The sequence below is a fragment of the Neophocaena asiaeorientalis genome, unplaced genomic scaffold, assembly GCF_003031525.2.
Source record: "Neophocaena asiaeorientalis asiaeorientalis breed wild unplaced genomic scaffold, Neophocaena_asiaeorientalis_V1.1 scaffold40, whole genome shotgun sequence".
Classification (NCBI taxonomy): Eukaryota; Metazoa; Chordata; class Mammalia; order Artiodactyla; family Phocoenidae; genus Neophocaena; species Neophocaena asiaeorientalis.
In genome coordinates this window covers 11702670-11720801 of record NW_020185335.1, presented here as the reverse complement: position 1 = coordinate 11720801, position 18132 = coordinate 11702670, and the positions used below count along the sequence as shown (strand labels likewise).

The following is an 18132-nucleotide window of genomic DNA, read 5'->3' as shown; positions in this document are numbered from 1 at the left end:
GGTGGGCGGAAGGGTGGGGGTGTGGGAGGGGGAAGGTCGTTGGTCAGGAGGCCTGGAGGGAGCAGCCTGGCCAGCTTAGGGTTGGGGGCGATGACCCTTGTCCTGGGAACGAATGGTGCCAGAGTGGACCTGGGCCCTGCCCCTCCCTGGAAGCCCGTGCCTCTCTGCCCTGCGGCGGGGGGGGGAGTGGTGGGGGGACAGCTGCGAGGGAGGAAGAGTCTCTCCTTGTGTTGGAGCACAGAATCACTCCTCACATTCTGCTTGCCGTGTGGTTGAGATCAGAGGGTTCCGGCAGATTCTTGCCCGAGGGTTCTCAGGGTGGAGGCCCGCTGTCAGAAGGGAAAGCGGGAGAGAGCTGTAGAGATGCAGGAAGAACTGGGGAGCATCGGCGGGAGGAGGCGAGGCAGGGGGCTGTACTGGAGTGTGTGCCGGGCTGGGGCGGTCTCTCTAATGACCACAGCCTACTCACTTTGTCCCCGGAGAGTGGAGCTGATGGCTAAATTCAGGGCAGAGAGGAGAGAAGAAAGTGCTCCTAGGCTGACACCCTGCAGATGAGCCACTGGGGCTCCCTGGAGGGAGGGAAGCCAGCACAGGGCAGGAGCGGGACAGGTCACCTTCTGGCTAGCAGGGACTCTGCACAGCTGGCGGCTGGCCCAGGCTCAAGCTGACCCTTCGCAGAAGGCTCTGGGCTGTAAACAAAGCTTGAAGCAGATGAGGGGCTGGGAGTCTTCGCAGAAGGGGCGTACTGAGGGTCAGATTGCTGCTCCCAGGACAGTGGCCCCTTGGAGGTGGAGAGTCCAGGGTGTCCCTCAAGGACAGGAGTCCTCAGAGAGTCTGTGAGAGGAGGTGCCTGAGCCATGCTAGGATGCCAGCAGGAACTGCGGCCCATTCTGCAGAAAAACAGCTCCTGGCTCCCTCCCTAGCCCTGGGGAGTTTGTTCCTTCCAAGCTGGGCTGTTTTGTTCCAAGGCAAGAAACCTTCTGTTGCCTTGGGCTCAAGTGTCTCCTCCTCTGGCCTCCAGAAAGCCGAATTATTGATAAATGCCCGATGCTGCCTCATTTAATCCTTTCCCCCTTATTACAGGGCTGGTGACACTTTCCCTGTTTTACTAGGGTTGGAAAAGGCTTCATAACTTGCCCTCAGTCGTAACACTGACCAGTGTCAGAGCTTGAACTCGGATCTGTGCATCTTTGCCTACACCACCTGGATACCAGCGCACGTCAGTGCCCACCCTCCCGCTCTGCCCCACGGCCCTGCATCTTTGGAAGGCAGTTTCTCATCCTCAGTCCTACTGACATTTGGGGCCAGGGACTTCTTTGTTCGGGGGGGGCTGTCCTGTGCGTTGTAGGGTATTTAGCAGCATCCCTGGTTCTTATCCTCTAGATGCCAGCAGCACCCCTCTCCCTGGTCGTGACAACCAGACATCATTGCCAGCTGTCCCCCGGCAGGCAGAACCGCCCCCAGTCGAGAACCACTGGGGTTAGCAATCTTAAAGGAACACTGAGGCGCGTCCTCTTGAAAGAGAACGTGATATACGTAAACCTGCAGGAGACTCAGGCCAGCGTTGGGTTGTTTTATGCACAGCTTGCCCGGAAGAAAAAGCCTGTGGCACATATCGAGGTGCACCCAGGACAGTCCCGTGAGAAAACCATTGCCAGGGAGTGAAAGAAAGTTCAGGAATATGCATCTGGGGAGAAGTAAGCACGCATCAAAGGCCTTCAGTTCCTCCCCAAAGTTGATTAAAGAGATTTCAGGCCTGATAAAACGATGGAGTCCAGGCTGGATGAACTTGGGGACGCTGTACCACTGCCATTACTTCATCCCGCCGTGTGGAGCTCTTTAACAGGAGCGGGCTGTCCTTGGAGCTGTCTAAAGATGTGTCCTCTTACCAGTGCCCTGCGGACACCGAGAATGGTGGGCCAGGGGTCTGGGTCATGGTCTGAGAGGCTGCCCTTCCTTCCACCTTTTGTTGACTCCAGGCCTGTGGCTCCTGCTTGAGGGTGTAGCAGTTCTCCCTCCTAGAAGAAAAGCCAGTGTTGCCAGCTGCCCTGCTTCTGGGCCTTCCCTGGCATCTCTTCCAGGTGCCGCCCTGAGCCTACCGCATGCATGCCGATGGGCTGCACCTCTCCTGTGCATTTCTGCCCTCCGGTCCTCCCTGTGGGCGCCTCGCCCAGCTCTGGTCCTTTCTCGCAGGCATTTGGACCCTGAGGAGGCCAGGCTGCTGTTTCCAGACAACAGTGGAGGAGCCTGTTTCCGGTGGGACAGAGGAGGGGGCTGGGATGGGCTGGAAGTGAGTGGCTGGGTGGAGGCAGACGAGGCCACCTTGCTCTGTAGACCCCTCTGGCCACCTCCGCACACCAGACCTCGCCTGGACGATGTCGGTTTCACCCTGCACCTTTGTGTGCACTGTCCCTGCTTCCTGGGTGAACCACCTGTGGGTGCCGGAAAACCCAGCCAGAACATGTCCTTTGGGACATTTTCCACTCTCGCCCCATCCCTGCCGATCCCCGCAGCATTTGCTGGACGGGACGCTCCTGCAGGCCCTGGGCCCTTCTGAGGCTTCTGTCTGCTCTCCCTCTGACGGGGCCTGGCCTAGGAGACAGTTATCTGTTGAAGGAACTAGACGCTTGTGCTGATGTCAGGAAGGCCAGTATGCTGGAGGGGGCGGGCCCCATGACCTCTCAGTGGCGCTGCGCCTGGTCGCACTGATTGCTCAGTCATGGAACGTCTGGGAATGTCTGAGGGGAGGCATTTACATGTTGGCAGCCTTTTAGCCCCAGACGTCCCCCTAAAAGAGGCTGGTATCCCCCGGTAGAGCGATTCCTTGGTTTTGAGAAGGAAGGATGTTTTCCCAGGATGTGGGGAGTTTGAGGTGCGGCATTTAGATGGAGCCCCTGTCCTTGCTGTCAGCTCTCCCTGGTGGCCCAGGCCTGGTGGGCCATGGGGTACAGAGGTGGGCAGGGGACTGGTCACGGGTGGTGGAGTGAGTGGCACTGATCCAAGGGGCCCTGAGTGCCTGGGGTCTGGGAGTGAGTCCCATGGGGCCTGAACGTGAGGGACCCAGGCAAGGCCGACCTCCTGGAGTTAGCACACGGGATCTCACGAGGTGGTGAGAGAACAGGCCGTCCACCCGAGGGGTGGGTGGGGAACAACACAGCCGTTGGACCGGCACGTCCCCGTGCCTGCGTGTACCAGGCTGACTCAGGTGCTGGCCAGGTGGCCGTGCGGCAGTGTCTTTAATGGCATTCAGATTCTACGGTGGGTGAGTCAGGCGTGCCGGTGTGGGTGCAGCGCAAGCAGAGTGAGTAAGGAGGGACCTGTGTCCACGTCAGTTAAGTCAGCAGTCGGTTCTAGGAAAGTCAGGAATGCTGGGTAGTCGTGGAACCTGAGGCTGAGTAGATGATGAGGGGTGCAGAGGTGGACATGAGGGTCCTCTGAGCCAGACAACGGGCAGAAGGGAACTGTCCACAGAGACTGGTGTCTGACGTACCGAGGGGACCACACGCATCCGCCAGGTCGGCCTTGGGAGCCCACCTGGGTGGGCACGGCTGTCAGCCAGCCTGGATTGTCCAGCTCTGATATGAAGCTGTGCTGACCTCTCAAAAACCTTTCCCCCCAGGTGTTCAAAAGGCCGTCATCTCTTCTAGAGTTTAGGTGAGTCAGGGGCCTTCTCATGTCACAAAGCTTAAGGTTTTCTAGCTGAAGTGAAGAAACGTGGTGATCTTTGCTCGGAAGACCCTGAGAACGAAATAGATTTCACTAGGGTACATTTTAATTCATTTACCATTTCCAGGATTTCAGCAGGATAACAAGGTAGGGACGCAGGGAGAGTTGTGTGACAGATCTTTCGGTGACTTGACAAATTAACACAGATTTTGAGAGGATCTTGAATTTCCCTGGTTGGAAGGGTATGACTCTAAAAATACTTTTGACTAAAGCTATCGTGATTTATCGCTAATGGAAGTAAAGCGGGGGTGGAACCAAGTGAAAGCACAATCACGCTGTGCAGACAGATCAGGGCTGTGCGGGGCCCCAGGATAACCTGCAGCCTGCTTTCTGGTCCACAGAACAGTACAGCATCCTTCTTAATTATCACCCTAGCCCTTCTTTGTTCCTCCTGCATCCTCAATGAAAAGGATTAAGCTACCCAGTCACTGAATGGCACCAACCGCTTCTTTGAGCCTTCCAAGAAAGCATCCCCTTTCACACTCTCACCGAGACCCCATGCTTCCTCGCTGCCTTGGGTTGGAAATGCAGTTCTGACCACACGCGTACTCCTGTTTGTCGTTAGCCAGGGGGCACCGACCTATTTTCCATTGTGATTTCTCTTAGGCGTGGCTTTCAGACACTTAATACTAAGAGCACGCCTTTGCAGTTGGCAGAATATATTAAATTAACTGCAGCGTCAGTGATGTTCGTACCTTCTTTCTGCCTTTGCTTGGCACTCTTTCCTACTGTCTTCCGGGAGTGGCAGGTAGTTAAAAATCAAATGATGATGGCTCGTCTCCTCATCCAGTCCTACGTGATCAGGTTGTTTCTTGGGGCTCTTAGAAAAGTTGACAAACAAGACAGGTCTGCCTTGGCATGGCTGCTTGGGCTGTGCCCCCTGGAGGGGACCAGGCACCAGGTGGTGCCACTCGCTGTATCTTAGACATGAAGAAAGCCTCACGCAGGCTGGACCTTGAGGCCAGGGCCGGAAGTTTTCCTTCTTGGCTCTTAGGCTGCTGAAAAACTTGAGAATTGGAACCAGTTAGATCAGGTGGCCCGTGAGTGATAGCCCCAAACTGGGCTGCACAAGCACCCGTGTCCAGTGCCTTTGCAAGCGCGCTACAGCTCCTGTCCAAGGAGCCCTCTGCTGGAGGCTTCCTGTTTGGGGCAGACGGGCACCCCTGCCAGAATGGCTGGATTAAAAAGATGGAAAAATAGCAAGAATGTCAGAGAGGATATGGAGAAATTGGAACCCTCATGCTTTCCTGCTGGGAATGTAAAACAGAAAATAGTTTGGCAATTCCTCAAAAAGTGAACATCAGATGATACAACCCAGCAATTCCATTCCTAGGTATAGTACCTGCCGCCCCCAAATTTGAAAGCAGGGACTCGGACAAGTACATGTACACATACGTTCACAACACCCAAAGGATAGAAACAGCCCCAAATGTCCATCAGCAGACGAATGGATAAACCAAAGACGGTATCTCCATATACCGTAATTATTATTCACCCATAAAAAGGAATGAAGTACCCATCGTGCTACCATGCAGATGAAATTTTAAAACATTACGCTGAGTGGAAAAAGCCAGACCCCAAAGCATGTACTGGATGATTTCATTTACATGAAATGTTCGAAATAGGCAAATCCACAGAGAAAGCGCATTAGTGGTTGCCAGGGGCTGAGGGATCGGGGATGGGGAATAACCGCTAATGGGTGTGGGCTGTCTTTTGGGGTGATGGAAATGTTTTAGAACTAGATAAAGGTGGTGGTCTCACAATGTTGTGAATGTCCCAAATGCCACTGAATTGTTCACTTTTTTTTTTTTTTTGGTACCTGGAGTTTATTTTTTTTTATCTTTTGTTTTTATAAATAGATCTTTTTGGGGGAATAATCGCTTTACAGTACAGTTTCTGTTGTACACCAAAGTGAATCAGCCATATGCATACATATGTCCCTATATCCCCTCCCTCTGGAGCCTCCCTCCCACCCTGCCTATCCCACCCCTCTAGGTCATCACAGAGCACTGAGCCCATCTCCCTGTGCTATGCCGCTGCTTCCCACTAGCTATTTTACATTTGGTAATGTATATATGTCAATGCTACTCTCACTTTGCCCCAGCTTCCCTCTCCCACTCTGTGTCCTCAAGTCCATTCTCTATGTCTACCTCTTTATTCCTGCCATGCAACTAGGTTCATCAGTACCTTTTTTTTTTTTTTTAGGTTCCATATATATGTGTTAGAATACAGTATTTGTTTTTCTCTTTCTGACTTACTTCACTCTATGACAGACTTTCGGTCCATCTACCTCACTACAAATATCTCAATTTCGTTTCTTTTTATGGCTGAGTAATATTCCATTGGTTATATGTGCCACATCTTCTTTATCCATTCATCTGTCAATGGACACCTAGGTTGCTTCCATGTCCTGGCTATTGCAAATAGTGCTGCAGTGAACATTGTGGTGCATGTCTCTTTTTGAATCATGGTTTTCTCAGGATATATGCCCAGTAGTGGGATTGCTGGGTCATATGGTAATACGATTTTTAGTTTTTTAAGGAACCTCCATACTGTTTCCCATAGTGGTTGTATCAATTTACATTCCCACCGACAGTGCAGGAGGGTTCCGTTTTCACCGAACCTTTTTCAGCATTTATTGTTTCTAAATTTTTTGTTAATAGCCATTCTGACCGGCGTGAGGTGATACCTCATTGTAGTTTTGATTTGCATTTCTCTAATAATTAGTGATGTTGAGCATCTTTTCATGTGCCTCTTGGCCATCTGTATGCCTTCCTTGGTGAAATGTCTATTTAGGTCTTCCGTCCATTTTTTAATTGGATTGTTTGTTTTTTTGATATTGAGCTCCATGAGCTGTTTGTATATTTGGAGATTAATCCTTTGTTGTTTCATTTTCAAATGTTTTCTCCCATTCTGAGGGTTGTCTTTTTGTCTTGTGTACTGTTTCCTTTGCTGTGTAAAAGCTTTTAAGTTTAATTAAGTCCCATTTGTTTATTTTTATTTCCATTTCTCTAGGAGGTGGGTCAAAAATGATCTTGCTGTGGTTTATGTCAAAGAGTGTTTTTCCTATGTTTCCCTCTAAGAGTTTTATAATGTCTGGCCTTACATTTAGGTCTTTAATCCATTTGGAGTTTATTTTTGTGTATGGTGGTAGGGAGTGTATTTCATTCTTTGACATGTAGCTGTCCAATTTTCCCTGCACCACTTATTGAAGAGGCTGTCTTTTCTCCATTGTATGTTCTTGCCTCCTTTGTTGTAAATTAGGTGCCCATATGTGTGTGGGTTTATCTCTGGGCATTCTGTCCTGTACCATTGATCTATATTTCTGTTTTTGTGCCAGTACCGTACTGTCTTGATTACTGTAGCTTTGTGGTATAGGTTGAAGTCGGGGAGCCTGATCGTTCCAACTCTGTTTTTCTTTCTCAATATTGCTTTGGCTATTCGGGGTCTTTTGTGTTTCCATACGAATTGTAGTGGCATTCTAATTCTGTGAAGAATGCCATTGGTAGTTTGATAGGGATTGCACTGAATCTGTAGATTGCTTTGGGTAGTATAGTCATTTTCACAATATTGATTCTTTCAATCCAAGAACATGGTATATCTCTCCATCTGTTTATGTCATCTTTGATTTCTTTCATCAGCGTTTTATAGTTTTCTGAGTACAAACCTTTTGCCTCTTTAGGCAGGTTTATTCCGAGGTATTTTATTCTTTCTGTTGAGATGGTAAATGGGATTGTTTCCTTAATTTCTCTTTCTGATTTTTCGTTGTTGATGTATAGGAATGCCAGAGATTTCTGTGCATTAATTTTGTATCTTGCAACCTTACCAAATTCATTGATTATTTCTAGTAGTTTTCTGGTGGCATCTTTAGGTTTTTCTGTGTATAGTATCATGTCATCTGCAAACAGTGACAGTTTTACTTCTTCTTTTCCAATTTGTATTCCTTTTATTTCTTTTTCTTCTCTGATTGCCGTGGCTAGGACTTCCAAAATATGTTGAATAAGAGTGGCGAGATGGACATCCTTGTCTTGTCCCTGATCTTAGAGGAAATGCTTTCAGTTTTTCATCATTGAGTATGATGCTTGCTGTGGGTCTGTCATATATGGCCTTTATTATGTTGAGGTAGGTTCCCTCTTTGCCCATTTTCTGGAGAGTTTTTATCGTAAATGGGCGTTGAATTTTGCCAAAAACCTTTTCTGCATCTGTTGAGATTATCATATGGTTTTTATTCCTTAATTTGTTAATGTGGTGTATCACGTTGATTGATTTGCGTATACTGAAGAATCTTTGCATCTCTGGGATAAATCCCACTTAATCATAGTTTATGATCCTTTTAATGTGCTGTTGGATTCTGTTTGCTCGTATTTTGTTCAGGATTTTTGCATCTATATTCATCGGTGATATTGGTCTGTAATTTTCTTTTTTTGTGATATCTTTTCCTAGTTTTGGTATCAGGGTGAAGGTGGCTTCATAGAATGAATTTGGGAGTGTTTCTCCCTCTGCAATTTTTTGGAAGAGTTTGAGAATGATTAGGTGTTAGCTCTACTCTAAATGTTTGATAGAATTTGCCTCTGAAGCCATGTGGTCCTGGACCTTTGTTTGGTGGAAGATTTTTAATTACAGTTAAAATTTCATTTCTTGTGATAGATATATTTTTTATCAAAAATGGTTATATTTTTTAAGATATATTTTCTAATTCTTCCTGGTTCAGTCTTGGAAAATTGTACCTTTCCAAGAATTTGTCCATTTCTTCGTGGTTGTCCATTTTATTGGCATGTAGTTCTTTGTAGTAATCTCTTATAATCCTTTGTATTTCTGCAGTATCAATTGTGATTTTTCCTTTTTCATTTCTAATTTTATTGATTTGCATCCTCTCCCTTTTTTCCTTGATGAGTCTGGCTAAGGGTTTATCAATTTTGTTTACCTTCTCAAAGAACCAGCTTTTAGTTTTATTGATCTTTGCTCTTTTGTTTGTTTCTGTTTCATTTATTTCTCGTCTGATTTTTATGATTTCTTTCCTTCTACTGACTTTGGGTTTTCTTTGTTCTTCTTTCTCTAGTTGTTTTATGTGTAGGGTTAGATTGTTTACTTGAGATTTTTCCTGTTTCTTGAGGTGAGATTGAATTGCTGTAGACTTCCCTGAACTGGTTTTGCTGTGTCCCATAGGTTATGGGTCGTCATGTTTTCCTTGTCATTTGTTTCTATGTTTTTTTAATTTCTTCTTTGATTTCTTCAGTGATCTCTTGGTTTTTTAGCACACTGTTTAGTCTCCATGTATTTGTGTTTTTTACAGTTTTTTTCCTGTAATTGATTTCCAATCTCATAATGCTGTGGTCAGGAAAGATGCTTGATACGATTTCAATTTTCTTAAATTTTCTGAGGCTTGATTTGTGACCCAAGATGTGATCTATCCTGGAGAATGTTCCATGTGCACTTGAGAAGAAAGTGTAATCTGCCACTTTTGGGTAGAATGTTCTATAAATATCAGTTAAATCTAACTGGTCTATTGTGTCATTTAAAGCTTGTGTTTCCGTATTTATTTTCTGTTTGGATGATCTGTCCATTGGTGTAAGTGGGGTGTTAAAGTCCCCTACTATTATTGTGTTACTGTTGATTTCTGCTTTCATGGTTGTTAGCAGTTGCCTTATGTATTGAGGTGCTCCTGTGTTGGGTGCATAAACATTTATAGTTGTTATATCTTCTTCTTGGATTGATCCTTTGATCATTATGTAGTGTCCTTCCTTGTCTCTTGTAACAGTCTTTATGTTAAAGTCTATTTTATTGGATATGAGCGTTGCTTCTCCAGCTTTCTTTTGATTTCCATTTGCAAGGAATATCCTTTTTCCATCCCTTCATCTTCAGTCTGTATGTGTCGCTAAGTCTGAAGTGGGTCTCTTGTAGACAGCATATATTTGGGTCTTGTTTCTGTATCCATTCAGCCAGTCTGTATCTTTTGGTTGGGGCATTTAGTTCATTTACACTCAAGGTTGTTATTGATATGTATGTTCCTATGACCATTTTCTTAATTGTTTTGGGTTTGTTTTTGTAGATCTTTTCTTCTCTTGTGTTTCCCTCCTAGAGAAGTTTCTTTAGCATTTGTGGTAAAGCTGGTTCGGTGGTGCTGAATTCTCTTAGCTTTTGCTTGTCTGAAGAGCTTTCGATTTCTCCCTTGAATCTGAATGAGATCCTTGCTGGGTAATCTTGGTTGTAGGTTTTTCTCTTTCATCACTTTAAGTATATCCTGCCACTCCCTTCTGGCCTGCAGAGTTTCGGCTGAAAAATCAGCTGATAACGTTATGGGAATTCCTTTGTATGTTATTTACTTATTTATTTTTTAATAAATTAATTTTATTTATTTATTTTTGGCTGCATTGGGTCTTCGTTGCTGCATGCGGGCTTTCTCCAGTAGCAGCGAGTGGGGGCTACTGTTTGTTGTGGTGTGCGGGCTTCTCATTGTGGTGGCTTCTCTTGTTGTGGGGCATGGGCTCTAGGCACATGGGATGGTCTTAGTTGCTCCGCAGCATGTGGGATCTTCCCGTACCAGGGCTCGAACCTGTGTCCCCTGCATTGGCTGGCTGATTCTTAACCAGTGTGCCACCAGGGAAGTCCTGATCTCACAGCTTTGGCCAACCGTGATCACAGCCGTCTGAGGTTGGGCTGTGATTATTCCCATTTTACAAACGAGGAAACTGGGGCACAGAGAGTTTTGGTCGCTTGCCCAAGACCATACAGCCAGCCAGGTGGAGCCAGGGTCACAAAGGGAAAAACATGTCTAATAGCACGTCTGCTCTGTAGGTGATATTCGCAGGGTGTTGATTTTTTTAAAATATGTGTGATCATCCAGCCTTATAGATTATTTTTTCAACTCAGACTTTTAAAAAATGAATATTTAGATTGAAATCCTGATTTTTCTACATTTTAGTTACATTAGCTTAGAAACTGTTTTCGAATAAAGAAATCGACTTTTGGTTGGCAATTATGAACAGGCCTCAGGCAGTCAGAAGAATTAGAATTGGGTTTTCCCACTTTATTTGTGTCGACCATTAATTTCTACCACATTGAAACAACATTACATAGCTCTGACGTGTTGTAGCTTGCATTTTGCAAGGAGGTCAGTATTGATTACCTTGACCATGTAATGATGGATGTTTATTTCCTGTGATGATTACCTCTTGATTTCCCTGCTAACCGGGTGTGAACTTTCCTTCTGCAGAGACTCCTGCCAGCTACCAGGACAGATGGGGAATAGCGAGAGCCTCTCGGGGCAGAGTCTCTCCCCGCGGTTTCTTCCTGCGGAGCAGGCCGAGATCAACAGATTGTTTGATGCTCTGTCGTCAGCGGAACTCCGCTCCAGTACCTCGCCCAGATCCTTCTCTCTGCAGGCACTGAAGGCAAGAGTAACAGTCAGAAGTTCATGTTGAGTTTGGCGAGGGGTCAGGCCAGCATTGGCTGTGTGTTCCCGTAAGACAGGCGTGGGAACACGGAGGGATGTGTTTTCTAGGAAGGGACAGATAGTACCTACCTTCAGCTTTGTGGGTTCCATGGTCAGTGTTGCAGCTGCTCTGCTTAGCCTTCGTATCACAGTGTTTGGGGACTTTTCCCACTTGAGGTCGACTAGAGGGGCTGGCCTCTTCCTGTCTCTTGAAGAACCACTGTCCCCGGTTTCCCTCCAGACGAGTGATAGGCTGCCCTTAGCTGTATTTGTGGGTCCAATAACTGCAAAGTTTCAAGTCCACCTTGGCCTTTAGGATTCGTAAGCGTTTGACGTCCTGGGAGTTTTGTGGTTTTCCTAACAAAATAACGAAGTTTCAGAGTCAAGGTTCACCTGACAACGAGTGAGAACTGCCCATTTACCCATCTTTTGGCCCCGTTCCATGGGGCTCTTAGCCACGCGTTTGGGTGGTTTGGGTGCTCACACAGAGCGAGACAACAGGGAAGAGACCTCATCAGCCCATCCCCCTGGGCGGTGGGGAGGCGGTGCAATGTGTGAAGACATTTCAGAGCCTCCTCTTTTAAATTTAGTTTTTTATCGAACTATAGTTGATATACAACGTAGCGTTAATTTCTGCTGTACGGCAAAGTGACTCAGCTATACACATATATACATTCTTTTTTATATTCTTTTCCATTATGGTTTCTCCCAGGATATTGAATATAGTTCCATGTACTATATAGTGGGACCTTGTTGTTTATCCATCCTATGTATAATAGTTGACATCTGCTAACCTCAAACTCCCACTCCATCCCTCCCTGACTCCCCCTCGCCCTTGGCAACCACAAGTATGACCTCTTATGTCTGTGAGTCTGTTTCTGTTTTGTAGATAGGTTCTTCTGTGCCGTATTTTAGATTCCACATATAAGTGACATCGTATAGTATTTGTCTTTCTCTGTCTGACTTACTTCACTTAGTATGATAATCTCTAGGTCCATCCATGTTGCTGCAAATGGCATTATTTCATTCTTTTTTATGGCTGAGTAGTATTCCATTGTGTATATGTACCACATCTTCTTTATCCATTCCTCTGTCGTTGGACACTTAGGTTGTTTCCATGTGTTGGCCATTGTCAGTAGTGCTGCTGTGAACATAGGGGTGCAGGTATCTTTTTGAGTTATAGTTTTGTCTGGATGTATGCCCAGAAGTAGGAGTGTGGGATCATATGGTAGCTCTATTTTTAGTTTTCTGAGGAGAGCCTCCTCTTTTAGGACGTGCAGAACAGGAGCGGATGGCATTGGGGATCCCCCCAACATACTCACGTTATAGTTGAGGAAACTGGCCAGGGAGGTTATTGGGGTTACAGCTTGTGTGTGTGTGTGTGTGTGTGTGTGTGTGTGTGTATGTGTGTGTGTATCATGTGTATCTCCACTAGACCAAAAGCACCCCAGTCTGCTGGGTCGCCCACTAAGCTGGAGCAGACAGAACAAGACAGGCCACTTAGGGACTTAACTGCTGAGTTGGTGACAACGTTCACAGGTGTTTATCAAGATAAATAGGGTGGGGCTTCCCTGGTGGTGCAGTGGTTAAGAATCCTCCTGCCAGTTCAGGGGACACAGGTTTGAGCCCTGGTCCGGGAAGATCCCACATGCCGCAGAGCAGCTAAGCCCGTGCGCCACAACTACTGAGCCTGCACACCACAACTACTGAAGCCTGCATGCCTAGAGCCTGTGCCCCACAAGAGAAGCCACTGCAACGAGAAGCCCACGCACTGCAACGAAGAGTAGCCCCCGCTGACCGCAACTACAGAAAGCCTGCGCGCAGCAACGAAGACCCAACGCAGCAAAAAAAAAAAAAAAGATAAATAGGGTGAAAAGTTGGTCAGAAAACCTTGGCAATCAAATAAAAGTTCCTTTGGGAACGAATTAGAGGTTTCTTTTCCAGTAGAACTTTGGAAACACCGACAGAAATAGGAATACTCTTTTTGAGCAATGAGGGTGGGAAACTGCTTTACAAGAAATGCAGAATATTGATGTTTTCACAGACCGTGTAGACACGGGAAGTTGTTACAGGAGAGTTCCGTTTTCAGAACCCACTGATTTAGTTCATGGTTTGCTTTCTCTTCCCCTGTATTTATGATCCCTGGACCAAATCAGATTTGATGTTGGAGTCAAAGAGAAAGAATATTTACAGAATGTTACTGGCAAGACAATTAAGAACTAGATTAAAAAAAAAATCTTTTGGCCATGCTGCGTGGCATGTAGGATCTTAGTTCCCTGACCAGAGATTGAACCCATGCCCCCTGCATTGGCAGCGTGGAGTCTTAACCACTGGACCACCAGGGAAGTCCCAAGAACTAGATTTTTTAAATTTAAAAAAATTTTTGTTGGAGTGTAGTTGATTTACAGTGTTGTGTTAGTTTCTGCTATACAGCAAAGTGAATCAGTTATACATATACATATATCCACTCTTTTTTAGCTTCTATTCCCATGTAGGTCATTACAGAATTTTGAGTAGTTCCATGTGCCATACAGTAGGACCTTATTCGTTATCTATTTTATATATGGTAGTATGTATATGTCACTCCCAATCTCCCAATTTATCCTCCCCCCCCCTTTCCAGTGCATACTGAGCACAAAGAACTCGGATTGATAAAGCTAGCTAATATATTTGGAAGTCCATAGTATAGAGCATGCCAATTTAGCACTACACAGACCGTATGTTCCATATGGAAATAAATTTAGACATGCAAATGACAGCTACTAGAATCTAGAATTGAGGAGATGTTGTAAGCAGAGTGAAGAGCAGACGATGGCCAGAGGCAGGAATGACACAGCCAGTCTGGGCAGACTGGGAAGTCTGGAGCGCAGGATGGGAACAGATGATGGAAGAGTCTGACGGCCAAGATGAGCCACGAGCCAGGACGCGTTAGGTGTGTGGGTCCTGGGGTGTCATGATGCCGTTAGGTGGGGAGAGATGGTGCATTTGGGGATCTAGGAAGGTTATGTGCTGGTAGCAGTGGTTGGTCTTTCTCCCTTAGCTATATTTCCATCATCCTGCCTCATTTGACTGGCACCCTGTCTGACCTTTTCACCTACCTGTCCCCGCAGAGCCATGTGGGGGAAGCTCTTCCCCCAGAGATGGTCACCAGACTGTTTGAGGGCATGCGGAGGGTGGACGTGACTGGGAAGACCAAGGGGCCCAGTGAGCGCATCTCCCAGGAGCAGTTCACAGTGTCCATGTCCTACCTTTTGAAAGGAAATGCTGAGGAGAAGAGTCTCGTGATCCTGAAAATGATTTCTGCCACAGAAGGTCCCGTGAAAGCAAGAGAGGTCAAAAAGGTAAGAGGCCACCAGGCCCTTTGCAGCCATCCCAAGCAGCCTTGGTATCCTTTGGTGGGGGACCTAGGACGATTAAGCAGCTGATGGCGGCATTGTGCACCAGTCCACCCCGGGGGGCGGGTACCTAGACCGTGTCACTGGTTAAGGTCAGAACTCCCGGACAAAAAGGCACTGGCAATCTAGACCAGCCAAAGGTGTCGTTAGAAAAATGAGTAACTACCCAAGTTACATGATCTGTTCCAGATTGTGGTCCATCACAGTTGGCCTTAAGGAGATGAGACACCCTTCCCCACGTTGATATGATGTAGGTCATAGGTCACAACGGAAATGCGATTAATGGTAAAATTGCGGTCTTCAAGTTTACAGAGGACCTGGTTGGCTCTGTGGCACACGTGCTAAGCTACAGACAGGAGCTGAGAGGCTGGACTCAGAAGCAAGCCCCGGGCTTCCTGTCCAGGGTGCAGGCGCTGGCTGCTCAGCTGTGCTCCGAGATGAAGCTTCAAGGCAAGTGCCCTGCCTCAGTCCTTAGACCTTGGCCTTATAGAGTGGTACCACGCCATCTCCATTACTGTAGGCTTGTACTGAACTTTTGAAACCAGCAAATGTGGGTCTTCCAACTTTGGAGGACTATTTAGATTATTTAATCGTGGGCAGTCGCTCATAGTATTTCCTTATAATCCTTATTTCTGCAGGGTCAGTAGTGACGTCCCCACTTTCATTTCTGCTGTTAGCCATTTGATTCTTCTCCTTTTTTCTTGGTCAGTCTAGCTAATGGTTTGTTCACTTTTTGTTATTTTCAAAGAGCCAACTTTTAGTTTTATGGGTTTTCTCTGTTATCTAATCTCTATTTCGTTTATCTTCATCCAAGTCTTTTATTTCTTTCTTCTGCTTCTTTTCGATTTAGTTTGGTTTTCTTTCCTTTTTTTTAAAAAAAAATTTTATTGAAGTATAGTTGATTTACAATGTTGTGTCAATTTCTGCTGTACAGCAAAGTGACTCAGTTATATATATATATATATATATGAATATATACATTCTTACTCTTTAAAAAAATATTTATTTATTTTTGGCTGCATCAGGTCTTAGTTGCAGCACGCAGGATCTTTCATTGCAGTGTGCGGGCTTCTCTCTAGTTGTGGCACATGGGCTCAGTAGTTGTGGCACGTGGGCTTAGTTGCCCCACGGCATGTGGGTTCTTAGTTCCCTGACAAGGGATTGAACCAGAGTCACCTGCATTGCAAGATGGATTCTTAATCACTGGATCACCAGGGAAGTCCCTATATTATTGTTCTTTTCCATTATGGTTTGTCACAGGATATTAAATATAGTTCCCTGTGCCATACAATAGGACCTTGTTGTTTATCCATCCTATATATATATACTAGTTTGCCTCTGCTAATCCCAAACTCCCAATCCTTCCCTCCCCTCCCCTCCCTCCCCCTTGGAAACCACAAGTCTGTTTTCTATGTCTGTGAGTCTGTTTTTGTTTCGTAGATATGTGTCATAGTTTAGATTCCACATATAAGTGATATCATATGGTATTTGTCTTTCTCTTTCTGACTTACCTTTCTTAGTATGATAATCTCTAGGTCCCTCCATGTTGCTGCGAATGGCATTATTTCATTCTTTTTTATGGCTGAGTAATATTCCATTATATATATCTGCCACATCTCCTTTATCCATTCATCTGTCCATGGACATTTAGGTTGTTTCCATGTCCTGGCTATTGTAAATAGTGCTGCAATGAACACTGGGGTACATGTGTCTTTTTGAATTATGGTTTTCTCAGCGTGTATGCCTAGTAGTGGGATCGCTGGGTCATATGGTAGTTGCATTTTTAGTTTTTTTAAGGGTCCTTCATACTGTTCTCCACAGTGGCTGTACAATTTACATTCCCATGAACAGTGCAAGAGGTTTCCCTTTTCTCCGCACCCTCTCCAGCATTTATTGATTGTAGATTTTCTGATGATGGCCATTCTGACTGGTGTGAGGTGGTACCTCGTTGTAGTTTTGATTTGCATTTGTTTAATAATTAGCGATCTTGAGCATCTCTTCCTGTGCCTCTTGGCCATCTGTATGTCTTCTTTGGAGAAACGTCCATTTACGTCTTCTGCCCATTTATGAATTGGGTTGTTTGTTTTTTGTTGTTGTTGAGTTGTATGCGCCATTTGTATATTTTGGAAATTAAGCCCTTGTTAGTCATATCATTTGCAAATATTTTCTCCCAGTCTGTAGGTTGTCTTTCTGTTTTGTTTATGGTTTCCTTTGCTGTGCAAAAGCTTTTAAGTTTGATTAGGTCCCATTTGTTTATTTTGGCTTTTATTTCTACTGCCCTGGGAGCCTGACCTAAGAAAACATTGGTATGATTTATGTCAGAGAATGTTTTGCCTATGTTCTCTTCTAGGAGTTTTATGGTGTCTTGTCTTATATTTAGGTCTTTAAGTAATTTTGAGTTTATTTTTGTGTATGGTGAGAGGGTGTATTCTAACTTCACTGATTTAAAATGCAGCTGTGCAGCTTTTCCAACACCACTTGCTGAAAAGACTGTCTTTTCTCCATTGTATATTCTTGCCTGCTTTGTTGAAGATTAATTGGCCGTAGGTGTGTGGGCTTATTTCTGGGCTCTCTCTTCTGTTCCATTGATCTATATGCCTGTTTTTGTGCCAATATCATGCTGTTTTGATTACTGTAACTTGGTAATATTGTCTGAAGTCTGGGAGGGTTATGTCTCCAGCTTTGCTCTTTTTCCTCAGGATTGCTTTGACAATTCTGGGTCTTTTATGGTTCCATATAAATTTTATTATTATTTGTTCTATTTCTGTGCAAAATGTCATGGGTAATTTCATAGGTATTGCATTATACCTATAGATTGCTTTTTTTGCGGTACGCGGGCCTCTCTCTGTTGTGGTCTGTCCCTCTGTGGAGCACAGGCTCCGGACGCGTAGGCTCAGTGGTCATGGCTCACAGGCCCAGCCGCTCCGCGGCATGTGGGATCCTCCCGGACCGGGGCACGAACCCGCGTCCCCCGCATCGGCAGGCGGACTCTCAACCACTGTGCCACCAGGGAAGCCCTTGAATCATCTTTTAAAAAATAAATAGTTAATTAATTTATGGCTGTGTTGGGTCTTTGTTGCTGCACACGGTCTTTCTCTAGTTGTGGCAAGCAAGGGCTGCTCTTCTTTGTGGTGCGTGGGCTTCTCATTGTGGTGGCTTCTCTTTTTGCAGAGCACGGGCTCTAGGCATGCGGGCTCAGTAGTTGTGGCCTGCAGGCTCAGTAGCTGTGGCTTGTGGGCTCTAGAGTTCTAGTACTTTTTGTGTGGAGTCTTGAGGGTTTTCTATATATATTATCATGTCATCTGTGTATAATGATAATTTTACCTCTGCCCTACCCAGTTGAATACCTTTTATTTCTATTTCTTGTCTGATTGCTGTGGCTAGGATTTCCAATGCTATGTTGAAGAGAAGTGGTGAGAGTGGTCACCCTTGTCTCGTTCCAGATTTTAGCAGGAAGGCTTTCGGCTTTTCACCATTGAGTATTATGTTGGCTGTGGGTTTGTCGTAAATAGCTTTTATTATGTTGAGATATGTTCCCTCTATACCCAATTTTGTAAGGGCTTTTATCATGCATGGGTG

General features: G+C 45.6%; 1 protein-coding gene across 5 annotated transcripts in view; it reads left to right on the top strand.

Moving 5' to 3' along the window:
- The window catches only part of MEAK7 (MTOR associated protein MEAK7), a 47685-nt gene that overhangs the window by 251 nt on the left and 29302 nt on the right, over positions 1 to 18132 (top strand). For 4 of the 5 annotated variants that reach the window (XM_024735817.1, XM_024735814.1, XM_024735818.1 and 1 more), the window contains exons 1-4: positions 3625 to 3654; positions 10940 to 11117; positions 14269 to 14499; positions 14859 to 15003. In XM_024735817.1, coding sequence (XP_024591585.1) covers positions 10965 to 11117; positions 14269 to 14499; positions 14859 to 15003 — 529 coding nt within the window. In that variant the 5' untranslated portion in view covers positions 3625 to 3654; positions 10940 to 10964. Of the gene's footprint in view, positions 1 to 3624; positions 3655 to 10939; positions 11118 to 14268; positions 14500 to 14858; positions 15004 to 18132 lie in introns of those variants that run through there. The other variant, XM_024735815.1, reaches the window with a different exon arrangement.